This window comes from Phragmites australis, chromosome 8, assembly GCF_958298935.1.
Source record: "Phragmites australis chromosome 8, lpPhrAust1.1, whole genome shotgun sequence".
Classification (NCBI taxonomy): Eukaryota; Viridiplantae; Streptophyta; class Magnoliopsida; order Poales; family Poaceae; genus Phragmites; species Phragmites australis.
Window position 1 is genome coordinate 9,856,219 of NC_084928.1, and position 13,164 is coordinate 9,869,382.

Below are 13,164 nucleotides of genomic sequence, written 5' to 3' on the forward strand. Positions count from 1 at the left end.
AAGATCAATCGTGAATTGACCCTTCAAGAAGGCAAGTCCTATTTCCTTGATCATATTGAACCTATGTTTTCGAATAATATATATGATCAACTAAAATCAGACTTATTATCGCATGTGCTATATATTGCATTTCTTTCAAACTACTTGTAGTAGTTAACCCTATCAACACTGCCATGCCATACATGTTATCATCCAGAATACATATCACCCTAGGAATACCTGTTGTTACATATATTAATAATAGACGACACCTTGATATCTAGCATGCTTAGGATTGAATACATCTCCTCGGAGATGTCGCTTTTAAAACACTTCTTTTCGGAGATCAATTTGCTGTTATCAATGATAACTCATATACCATGATTCCTTGATGGTTGTGAATTCCGTGATTGTGGTGAAATCCTTGATGTCGTGTGGGACATGGAAGGTGATGTGTAAAAATGGGTGAAAACTGTTTTGGCGCGGGCAGGTAGAGTAGTCCTCCGGGGAGGATGCTCTTGGGGGCTTGAGTTACATGATGGTATTCATTGCCCATGAAGATGCCTAGCCTGGCCGCTTAAGGACCGAGTCTTGCGCCGTCATGCTTAGCCATCCCGTGCAACCATGCGTCCTGTATGGGCAGGACTTGACTTTTTCTTCACTGGACTGAGTTGGGCATCATACCAGGAGGCTGAGAGCAACGAGCAGCCAGGGGTCTATCTGTCCCGCTGTTTGGAGGTTCAGGGACCGGCTTAGGCTTAAAAATGGAGGCTGACCTTCGGAACATGCAGCTCTGGAACTTGGCGTGTCTCGTGGAAAAGCCCGGCAGGAAAGGTGTTTGGAGAGTCTCGGTATGATTCGCTCCTCCGCTTGCAACGGATGGAGGCTGAGCATATCGTATGGGTAAAGCTGTACAACCTCTGCAGAGTGTAAACCTATTCGAATAGCCGTGTCCACGGTCATGGACATGCAAAGCATTGACCTCACTTGAATAGACTCTGGGTGTGTGAGTTTTGATGAGTGAGTGTGTGGACTAGATGTCCGTGTGATGTGGTTCCTGGCTCGATCCGCCAGAAGCTGTGTGGTACTAGAGGTACACCAGATGTGATAAAAAGGGACTGCGGAGTGAGGTATAGCTCCTCCCAGGACTGAAAACCCCCAGATACAACTTGTTACCCTGGTTTTGGTTTTAAAACTATTTTGACAGCTTTGCTATCAGGTCACCTTCTAATGCGTTGGGGACTTGAGGTGATACTCAGTACCAACAGAAGATGCCTGCCTTTGTTTTCAAAAGCTTTGTTACATTTATTTCAAAAAGGTTAACGGTGGAGAATATAACTGGATATCTGCATAAAACCTGCTTTACGCTTAAAACTATGCCGTAAAGCCTTATCCTTGAAATATTCATTATGCATCTATCAACCCCTTTGAAGTAGTATAGTACTTGTTGAGTACCTTCCGTACTCAGTCTTGTTGCTTTCAGATTGTTGAGTTGGATATCAACCTCAACCCAGATGAAGTCGAAGAGAAGAAGTCTAAGGTCGCGTCCGCACCCGAGTTGCCTGTGGCATTGGGTTGCATCGTCGTTTTGCTCCGCTGCGCTGTAGGCTCTTCTGCCTGGCTGGTCTGCTGTGGATTCTTGTCCACCAGACCATCTTTTCTCTTTTCAGGTATTTATTTTACTTATTTGTATTCGAAGTATGTATTTGATACCATTCTGTTGAATTCTGTGCGGATCAGCTACTTGATCCAGGGACTGATACAGGAGGCACAGGGGAACCCGGGATCGGGGTCCTGACACCGATCGAGCATGCAAAGGGTCCAGCTGAGCGAGGGGAGGCCCCAGCATGCGCGCGGAGGGTTTTGACACGCGAACGAACACCTCCAGTGAGGCTCAGGTCGAGTGCGCAGAGGGTCCTGCTGAGTGAAGGGAGGCCCCGACAAGCGAGTGAACGGCTCCGATGTGGCTCCAGCCAAGCGCGCAAAGGATCCTGTCGAGCAAAGGGAAGGCCTTAGCATGAGAGCGGACGGCTCTGGCAGGCTCCAACCAAGCGCACAGAGGGTCCGACCAAGCGAAGAGGAGGCCCCAGCATGCGAGCGGACGGCTCCGATGAGTCTTCAGCCTAGCGCGCAGAGGGTCCGGCCGAGCAAGGGGAGGCCCCGCCATGCGCTTGGAGGGTCCGTCCAAGTGAAGGGAAGCCCTGATAAGCGAGCGAATGGCTCCAGTGAGGCTCCTGCCGAGCGCATAGAGGGTCCGATCGAGCAAAGGGGAGGCACCGGCATGCGATTGGATGGCTCCAGTAGAGGGTCTGGCCGAGCGAAGGGGAGTCCCTGGCATGTGAGCAGACAGCTCCAGCGAGGCTCTAGCAAAGCACGCAGAGGGTCTGGTTGAGCGCGAAGAGGCCCCAGCATGCGCGTGGAGGGTTTCGGCATGCGACCGGATGGCTCCGATGAGGCTCTAGCCGAGCGCGTATAGGGTCTGGCCGAACGAGGGGAGGCCCCGGCATGCGCGTGGAGGGTCCATTCGAGCAAAGGGAGGCCCTAACAAGCAAGCAGATGACTTTAGCGAGGCTCTAGCCAAGCACGTAGAGGGTCCGACCGAGTGAAGGGGGGCCTGGCATGCAAGCGAACAGCTCTGGCGAGGCTCCGGCCGAGCACGTAGAGGCTCCGGCCGAGTGAAGGGACGCCCCAACATGTCAGAGGCAAAAAAGGATCACGAGATGTCATGGTGCATGAAGTTCTAGGTGGAAGGATAAGAGGCCCATGCTGTATTGACAAAGGCTTTATCTTTTCTTATCCTCTGATCGGACGTGCCCATACCTGTATGGCACGTTCCGACTCGTGTGTCATTTACTCTCTGTGATATTTGCTCCTTTTGCTGTGGAGTAATCTAATTTTTTACTAGCTACCTACTCTCTTTCTCTCTGCCACTATCTGTACGGTGGAGCAACTATAGCCTTATCTCATAGTACTTAAATGGGTCTAATGTCTTTTTCACCATTATTTTTTCTAGCTTGGGAGTAGCCCTTTGGTGCTAATAATAAACAAAAGGTTCTCGTGCCCAAAGCTGACAGTGACCCATCACGTAGATAGGATTAGCAATTGCGCCAATACGCTCGGTTTTTCTAAGCATATTGTAGCCATGCCTGCGTGACGAAAGCACTGCTATTACTATTGTAGCCACGATGTGCGACGTACGCCGCCGCCGCCGCGTGATGCTCGTGGTTGCTGCACGCGCACTAAACCACGCTTGTTCGCGTGGTGACAGCAAGTCGTGGTCGGAGATGGCCTACACGTCGGCGCTTTGGTCGCGGCGCCTGGTGCCGTTTTTCTTGCTTTCTCCTTCCAACAAAGCTTTTTGTTCAATCCCCACAGACAGCGCCATTGTTGGGGGGCACGAAAATGTGCCTCGAACAGAGTACGGCGAGAGCCTCTTCCAACGAGTAGACTCAAGCTTAAAGATGAACTATGTGCCGAAAAAGGAGAGAACGAGAGAGAAGCTAGGTCTATGTAATGGGGGAAATCTGGGGGCCCTCTCCCAAGCCGTTTGAGGGCTTGTTTTATAGAGAGAATGAGCAGAGAAAATTATCATCCTGCCCTTAAGATATTATGTTACAATCATGTGTATAGAGGGTTATTTTAGGTATTTTATCCTTTTACATATGACGTGGTAACTGATGTACTATGATAACTATAGTAATGCTATAATACATCGTCTAAATATCTCAAGGTTAGGGCATTTCCCCAACAGTCACTTTAAATTTAGTGATTTTTTTTTTGAGAAAATAGGCCACATGATCATCATGATCCACAGGATCAAGGTAGAAGGATTGTAAGAGTCACAATCAAATCTGAATACATTAGATGGTGTACTCTTTTTCTCTTGGTTGAGTTTGTCCCACTTGGTTTTCTCAATGTGAGGTTTTTAATGAGACAATATATGCAATGGCAAGATATTTGAGCAGTGCACTCTTTTCTTTTTACTGTTTTTCTCACTAGATTTTCTGAAGGAGCTTTTTACGAGGCATGAGTATGGTGTTAGATAAGTGTCAAAAAGGAAGTGTTATAATATAGGCCCATCGAACGGGCCTATCCTTCTCTCCATATAAGAGGATGTGTTCTCAAGTTGTAAACACAATCATTAATAAAATAGAGCGATAATGGACTATACGTCTTATATTTTCTGTATATTATTTTTTAAAATTCTTGTTTGGTTAGTGTGGGTAAGGTGAATATTACAACAATACAAATCCCTCACCAACGAATCACCACTTGATCTTATTTAACTGGACCCGACATTGTGTAAAAAAAAATGGACACGACACTTAGGTGATCCATATATAATACATGGGACAGATGGTCCTAACCTCTTCCCAATGATAACTCATCTTCTATATGTACATCGAACTACCCAATACAACCATTACCAATTTATGCAGCCATCACTATGCTGGTTAGCTTAGCGCAGTGGCTACCTAGAGATCGATGGGAGCGTACCAGCCACCGGATCCCAGTGGCAAGAAGCCGTCGAGCACCAATCCTGGCTATTTCTTGTCCAAGCCCGTCTGCACTTGGCTTGCCTGCGGCTTCCTCTCCTTGGCTCTCTTCCACCTCCTCTGCTGCTCTCCCGCCAGCACTCAACAGGCGGTGTTCTCTCATCTGCTCCAGTACATCAACAATACTTACTCCTTCGTCGCTTCAGTGTACGTGAAAAATGTTAAAAGTTAAAACCTTCATGGTCACTTGAGTAGAATCTTCATTATATTTATCGTTTTATTTGCATGCAAACTATTCGGAGGTCTTATGCCTTGGCTGCATATGCTGTGCGGTTTGTTCGTGCAGGCCGGAAGGAGGGAAGAGCTGCAACTATTCGGAGGGGAAGTGGGTGTGGGCGCCGGGCCACGCGCGGCGGTACAACGCCACGGAGTGCAACGTGAAGGAGAGCCATGACTGCATTCGCAACGGGCGGCCCGATACGGGCTACCTCGACTGGCGGTGGCAGCCGGAGGGGTGCCCCCTGCCGGCGTTCGACGCCAGGGCGTTCCTCTCGGCTGTGCGCGGCAAGCATGTGGCCTTGATCGGCGACTCGATGGCGCGGAACCAGGCCCAGTCCCTCGCCTGCCTCCTCAGCGCCGCGTTCCCGTACCGCCTCGTGTACCGGGACCCCTACCCGCACCAGAACAACTTCTGGCGCTTGGCGTTCCCGACGCACGACGTGACGCTATCCTTTTACTGGAGCCCGTTCCTCGTCAGGGCCACGGGAAAGCCGGTGAACGACAGCATCCGCTACAACTATGTGCACCTTGACGAGCCCGGCGACCGGTGGGGGGCCGACGCCGACACGATTGACGTGGTGGTGCTCGCCGCCGGTCACTGGCTGTTAAACGGGGCCGTCTACTACAACGGCAGCGAGGTGATCGGCGCCCATAACGCCCCGGAGCTCAACCACACTGGTGTCGGCTACGCGTGGCCGCTCCGGACGGTGTACCGGACGGCGGTGAAGCGGGTGAGCTCCGGCGCCCAGCCACGAACCGTGGTGCTAGTCACCTTCTCACCAGCTCACTTCGAAGGCAACCGGGTGGACAGCCCCACGGCGTGCACGAAAATGGAGCCGTACAAGGAGGGGGAGAAGGAGATGCCATGGATCTTTAAGGAGGTGAGGGGCATCGTTCACGATGAGGCGAGGGCCGCGAAGGCGGCGAATGGTGACGGCGGCGCGGTGAGGATCGAGGTGCTGGACGTGACGAAGCTGGCGGCCATGCGGCCTGACGGGCACCCCGGCGTGTACATGAACCGTGACCCTTTCGCGCACGGCGTGCAGGACAAGATGCTGTCCGACTGCCTCCACTTCTGCCTGCCCGGGCCGGTCGACACCTTCAACGAGATACTTCTGCAGCTCCTGAGGAAGAGACGGTGAAATCAGTGAGTGCGTGCCTCGGTGTGGCATGCTGCACGACTCGTAGAGCGTCGGTTCTTGTGGCACGCTTTGCCTTGCAGGTCGTGGTCGTGGATGCAGCCTTAAAAAATACAACTCCGCATGTTCTTATGAAGTGTAGTTTATTTTAGCTTTTTATTTCTTTTATTTAAGACTTATTTTTTTACCTACCTTATAATTTTTTTATCTATCTTTTTAACGTAAATGTTAATACAAATTAACTGTTTTAATAAGCCATGTATTCACAGAGCCGGTAGAAATTTCATGTTAATGCCGGATCCATCTGGACCGCCCGGTTTAGATGTGCGGCTTCAAGTTATCATTAACTTTTTTTTCATGTGATTGTACTTGGAGCAACTTTCTCGAGAGTGGCTCCAATGAGTTGACGCAATTAATGACTTCGAGGCTGACAAGTTGAGATTCTAGATAAACTAGATGCAAGGGTCAGTCGCATCGGATGGATCTCAGCTTTCTGGATACATATTCTGTTGGCATAGATCTCCATGCATCACATCGTTGAACCAGCAATTAATTTGGTCGTAGATTTGAGTAAAATAAGCACTTTAATACTCTGATCTTTGCAGAGTGCCATTCCGACTGTGGATGGACTTTAAATGTGAATTTGACCATTAATCCTTAAGACATATAAGCCCACGTTTCTCATCAGTGAAATCTTGGAAACCCAAACATACTCCGTCCGATGCGAAACGAACCGTCCAGATCAGGCTCCCGACCCCAGCGATCTTTGCGATTGTACCCGTCACCATGGCCACACTTTCTGCCAAAAAAAAAAAGGCCTAACAAAGCACCAGCTTCAGCATTCCATACCCAAGCAAAATGTGTTGCACCTGCATCCACATTTTGAAACGGAGACTCTCGATAGGATTAAGAGGGGCGGCGAGGCGATTTGACGACATCACTTGGGGTCTATCTTGTGGGGAAGGAATATGAGAGGTGTGCCAGATACATCGCGCAATGCAAAGATATGAGGAGAGTGTGTTTTAGGAGGAAGACGGGTGATGTGGAAGACTGTGGCTGATGTGGTGAGCCACGTGACAAAACCATTATCCACATCATTGAAACCATTGAGAAAGCTGTTTTAGGGGATGGTTTGGTCCGCTATTGAAAATTCAGGGGGTTAAATAGACCAACTAATACATTATGAGGTTAAATAGACAAGAGCAATACTTTGAAGGAGTAAAATATATCTTTTTTTCTTAAATAGAAGTTCCTGTAATTGGATAAATAAATTCCAGAGGTTACTCACAATATTTCCCAAAGGTTACTTAAAAATTTCAACAGTAGCTTATATAAGTTTCATAAGTTACTAACAAAAGCTCATGATTAGTTTAATAAAAAAAGTTCCAAGGGATAAAATAAAAATTTCCCTAATTGGTTGAGTAAAGAAGCAACAAAAATGAAAAATAATATACCAAACATAAAAAATAAAAAATGAAAGAAAGAAGAAAAATGGGCACTAAAAAAGGTAAGAAGAAAAATATAACCAAACCGAAAAGAAAAAAAATGAAACTATCAGGGGCCTAACCATCGACTTAAAAAAGGTGTTGGCCCACGCCATACCTCGAGTAGTGGAGTTTTTTATTTTTATATTTTTTATTAAAAATTTAAATAAATAGATTTTTTATGGAAAAAATTGCAAAACTAAGCACCTACAGGCCTATGAGAGGGCTGCAGCCCTCTGAGAGAGCAGTTAGGCCTCCTTACCGCCTTCTGAGAGGGCGGGTGGCCTAATCGTCCGCTTAGAGGGCGGTAAGCCTTCTAACCACCCTCTAAGAGGGCGGGTAGGGCCTGCCGCCCAGTGGGAGGGCAGTTAGCAGCCTTGCCATCCTCCCAAGGGGATGTTATGGCATATTATTTTGTAAAAGTTAGAAAATTTAGTGTATTTTATCAAAATTTAAAATAGGGACTTTGCAAAATTTAGAATTATAAAGGTTGAAAAGTAGGGAAAACGGTATACTGAGGAAGCGAGAATTTGGAGTAGATTACATAATATTCGGAGGATAAAAAATCAATATTTGTGAACAACTTGTATATGTGAAGCACTCGCAGCATATTACGCGGGTATGAGGTTGCGAACGGCGACAAACATAAGATTAAACATATGGTGAAAAATATTACATGAGACTGTAACCACGATGACACGATGAGGAAAAGAAGGTGGTATGTACGGTTCGCACAAAGATCTACTTATTAGTGCGCCGCTCCTAATCATAACATGTTTTAGGGAGTGGAAATATGTTGCGTTACATTAGATACTCTCTACTGAGTGCATCTAGGATATTTTCCCTTTCAAAGGGCATCGGGACCTGCCGCCTTAGCACGGCGGGCTCTCTCCTGCTTCCTTGCTCTCTCAGCCTCCCGAGTCTGAGCCACGGTATGGTCGTGCGTCTCCTTCCTCATGCGTTCTTCTTCTTGCCACTTCAGGTGAAATTCCTCTTGCTATTGCTCGTACTCCCGACGTGCCTAAGCTTCCCTTCTCCACCTCATGGTCATGTCGACCCACTCCTTCTGTTCCTCATTCTGCTCATTGTCGAGCCATTGAATAAAATCACAGAGCGGTGGAGGGGACTGAACAAATAGAACAAGATGAGCAGTGATTAAAACAAGGTGCGAAATCGACAAATATGTGGCTGATATTTGTTGCTATACCGGTGGATACTCATATGTTCCATGTTGAGGCTTGTCATATTGGTAGTTGGCACACATGAAGAAGCGTAGCCCATAGGTGTATGAGATGTCCTGCGACTTGCGAAGCCTACAACGGTCACCACAGAAGCACATCGATGGTTCAATCCCTTGAGGGATGAAAATCCCCCAATGTTTCTTTAGTGGGCTTGGTGGAGCTGAGGAAGATATTGCATTTAAGAGATCTGAGAAATGAGTGGTGCATCAATGTATGGAGGTTGGGCTATATATGGTGGGGGAAGGCAGGAGCATTGGATGCCCTCTTGAAGAAATGAGTGAGTGGAAGGGCTTAGAGGGTGGCAGGAGCATTTGATTCCATCTTGAAGAATAGGCAAGTTGTGGAATTGATGGTGGATAGAGATTCCATGTGTATTGGTACATGTGTTGCCATTTATTTTGTGGTAAAAGCTGTCCCGTGTTGTCACTTCTTGTCTAAAGCCTGCGCAAGGAGACATGTGTTGTCATTTTATAGTTAAAGTTGAGCGGTCATATCGTTTCTACAGATTATGCCAGGAAAGAGGTGATGTCGTTTAATGGTTGAAGTTCAGTAATGTGGTCACTTCGTGATTAAAGTTAGACTCCCGACAGAGTTATCGAGCGTTCATTTCGTGTATAAGTAGCTTTGTAATATATATTTTTCTAGGTCTGTCTTGAACGGTTCATACATGGGTGAGGACGATAGAAAGTAGCATGTGGTCATGTTGGATTAACAAATGCAACTAGCGTGCCATCACATTGGAATAAGAAATGCAGTTACGACATGCTAAGTGGACCATAAAGATTACGTGCGTCCGAATACGTAAGAGTACATCGTGAATCGAATATGCATATGTAAGTTACAAAAACAAATGTACAATCTTACTACTGTCTCCCCCGTTGCTGTCGGCCATTCCCTCCATCGTGGTCCCACTGCCGCTGCCACTGGTTGACCCTCACGCGACCCCTAGAGTAGGTGAGGGGGTCGGGTGGACCGACCTACCTGGTAGGCCTAGTAGAGAGCACCGGTGTCGAGGCCTCGTCCTGCGTGGGTTGTATTCGAAGTGGAGCACTGGGTACCTAGGACCGCTGGAGGATGTCGTAGTCTGGTGTGCCCCCGAAGAAGTCCCGAATGAGGTCGTAAGCAGGGTCCGGGCCAGCCTCATACTCCTGACTAGGGTATGAAGACTGTGAAGGATCCGCTGGCGTCCATGTGTACTGGATGGAGGGGCCTACGAACAAATAATTGTATTACATATGGAAAATGTGGAAATGAAAGTAGTTGTACAAAATACACAATTGTACCTGCGTGGTATGCCGTTGTAGCAGAAGATGGCCAGGCGGGCGTGCCGTAGTAGGGCTCGAACGGTGCTGGTGGGATCAGGCGCGGGGCAGCTGAAGACGGGCTGGCCTCATCACCAAAATAACATGTGGACAATATTAGATGTAGTGCTGAATATATTGAATACGGGGATGTAGTGTCGCCCAATACCTGAGGGTGGAGGCACAGGGCTCAGTCTACGTGGTTGCATCGAGGCGTGTGTAGGTGCACCTAATATTAGTTTAAGAATCAATGCACCAGTAAGAAACGAATATATTTTAACACCGTGCGAATAAAAAATCCGTGCCTATTTGCTCCGAGCCTACATGACATGGTAAAAGGGGTCGTGTGGGTGCCTACACCGACGAACGGCGGTGCACATCAAGACCTCCGGGACGACTCAACGTGGACCCCACTAGACCTGGGAGGCACTCCAGCGACGTATGTGGTGGACCGGCATGAGGTAAGCTCCAAGGCCCGCACGGTCTTGTCAAAAACCCGCTTGATGAACCCCGCGACATCCGACGCACTGAGGTGCACCCCTTGCCTGAGGCGGTCCATGGTACCAACTGCGTCCCTATAGATATCATAAATGATATCGGCATGTGGAAACAAACAAGAAAAAACAATTTTAATTTACATTCATTGTTACACGAGTATGGAGTACTGACTTGTAAGTTACACATACCGCCAATGCAGCGTCCTCGTCCCAATGGACCGGGTACGCCTCCGTAGTCGACGCGGCGTGGGTCCAGACACACTCTGGAGTGTAGGTGACCCGTGTGCGTGTACGTGGCACGTACCATCATAGGTAGTCGTTGAAGCTCCGCGCGTCGAAGGGACGCGTCTCCTCCACGACATCCTGAAGCGCTTGGGCCCATGCTGAGATGTACGGGGCCAAGCGATCTACCCAGAGGTTGCCACCCTTGCGTGTATACCTGCAAGTGAACCATGTTAAATATAATTGACAGTAAGACGAATGTTACGAAATATTGAATTCTTCATATGTACCTGTGGACGTGCACGGGAATAGTGTGAATGTGGACGAGAGGGAATGCCTGATGGCGGCCAAACTGCTGCATGATGCGGTGCGGTGAGTACTCCTCGACGTAGATGTCGAAGACAAGTGCTGTCTTCGTAAGCCAGTAGTCCTCATCTCGGGTACACAATGGAGACAGACCCAAACCCGCACAGCCTTGGACGACCAAGAAGTTGTATGGCTGCCATATCACGTCGTCCGAACGAAGTCGGTCGAACTGTGACCGAAAATGTCATAAGCGCTGCGAGGCTGCTCATGCGCCCAGTGTGGCTGTGTGACAAACATCGTTAGAATTCATTTGAAATAACATGTGCCAATTAAAGTGTTAACAAAAAGTATGTACTTGGCGATGACACCAAAGCGAGGCCATGGTAGGTGCGTCCTCCTCAGGCTCATCGTACCATTCCTCAGGGTATGGGGAGCAGTCCACCACTGGCCGGCCTATGGCAAACCGCTCGTAGGACCACAGCTGCAGAAGAAGTGGGCACCCAACAAAAGTGGCAAGTGGCTCCTTCTTCATGCATGCGTCGCACAGCGCCCGATACGTCACAGCAAGGACAGCAGATGCCCAACTGAATTGCGGTACCTCCTCGCCATCAACATTCGCTATCAACCCGGTGTATGGCACAAGGGTCCTCGCAACCAGGTGGCCTTGGCTGTTGGTGAACATCACCCAGCTAAACAGCCAAAGCAGATAGGCCTCCAAATGCCTGGACACCGAGTACGCGTTGGCCTGCGGGTGCATGTACGCCGGCTGCAAGTATGACAGGTGACAATAAGGATCATAACTAGATACTCGAATAGTAAATGAGAGGTTGTATTGTACGGTACCTGGAACTGTATGATTCACTTCTTCGTTGCCCCTCGTGCATCGGACAAGAACTCAGGCACGTAGGGGGGTGCGTCGGTCGTCCACTCAACTGGGCCAAAGCGCTGATGCATGACGTTGATCCAGTCAGCATCCATGTCGATGACCCCAACCGCAGCTCCCGCGCAAGGTAAGCCTAAGAGGTAGGCTACGTCCTGCAAGGTCGGGGTCATCTCACCGCAGGGGAGGTGGAACGTATGTGTCTCCAGCCTCCATCGGTCAACCAGCGAGCAGTCAAAATAGAAACAACGCGTCGCTGCCTCAGGGTTCTCCGTCGATCGGGCCTCAACCAAACGACAAAGCGGTAGGAGTCCCGCTGCTGCCAACCTGCACAACAGGTGCATTTTTAGGACAATACTTGTACGTGTGACCTATTTCATTGCACTAACTGCATCGCTTGACCTTAGGACCCGCCTCGGATTCATCCATATCATTGCGAATTCGACGAGTTTGTCGACGGCCTGGTGCGTTCTTCATCTTTTCCAAATCAGGCACCGTTGGAGGGTGAACTCCTCAAGCAGGGGTCCGGAGGGACCCCCTTTGAGATTCGGCCGGGGGGATGATTCTGAATCTATTTTACGAGTGAAATAAATGGGTGTAAATGTGACGCAGGTGGAATGGAATGATCGGATGCAGAATGCAGTAAATGCACTGGAGGTTTTTTAGACAGGTTCGGGCCGCACTGAGCGTAATACCCTACTCCTGTGTGTGTGCTATAAATGCTCTGAGAATGTCTCTCAGAGATGTTGCTGGTTACAAGAATATTTGTCTAGCCTAGAGCTTCGGGCTCCTTGTTCTTCGGTGATCTCAGCTTCTGTGCTTGTACTGGACCTCTATCTTCTTCCTCGGCTTCCTCCTTGTCTGAGAAAATCCCTTTTTGTCCAAAATCCCCCCTTCTCCGGGGAGCCCGCTCCGCCTTAAATACTCGCCGACGGTAGCGTGCCCAGAATGGAAGGGCACGAGTTCCAAGGCACCATAAATGCGAGTTCCAAGGCACCATAAATGGAAAGCAACCATCATGGGCTGCTGCACGAAGTGATGGGGAGGGTTGAAAACACGCCCCCGTCTGGTCTTGTTCTTCATAATGCCATTCTGCAACGGGTGCCGCGGAGAGGGCCCACCGGGCAGCCATTGAACGGCCCAGCGTGCCGCTCGGTCTTGTACACCTGACATAGCAGGGCGGCAGGCGGGGCGCCTTGGAAGGAGCTAGCGCTCTGCGCCAACCCGGACTGGGTGGCGCTGCTGGAGTTCGACGCCCAGGGGCTGGTCGACTGGCCAGGGCGCCGGAACCCCGGGACCATCCAGATCCCCAGGGTGGACGAGGCAGCCGGCGAGGAGGA

At 49.2% G+C, this 13,164-nt stretch overlaps 1 protein-coding gene across 1 annotated transcript; it reads left to right on the plus strand.

The window, feature by feature from the left end:
* Positions 1-4,368: 4,368 nt before the first annotated feature.
* Positions 4,369-6,090, plus strand: LOC133925833 (xyloglucan O-acetyltransferase 2-like). The gene is made up of 2 exons (XM_062371583.1): positions 4,369-4,682; positions 4,822-6,090. Exons 1-2 carry the CDS (start codon positions 4,465-4,467, stop codon positions 5,894-5,896), a joined length of 1,293 nt encoding a protein of 430 aa, XP_062227567.1. The 5' UTR covers positions 4,369-4,464; the 3' UTR covers positions 5,897-6,090.
* The last annotated feature ends 7,074 nt before the right edge of the window (positions 6,091-13,164 follow it).

Bases quoted from the DNA above. Each gene is read 5' to 3' on its own strand.
- LOC133925833 (XM_062371583.1), top strand. From the start codon at position 4,465: ATGGGAGCGTACCAGCCACCGGATCCCAGTGGCAAGAAGCCGTCGAGC. The intron at 4,683-4,821 runs GTACGTGAAAAA...TTGTTCGTGCAG, and splicing joins TACTCCTTCGTCGCTTCAGT to GCCGGAAGGAGGGAAGAGCT.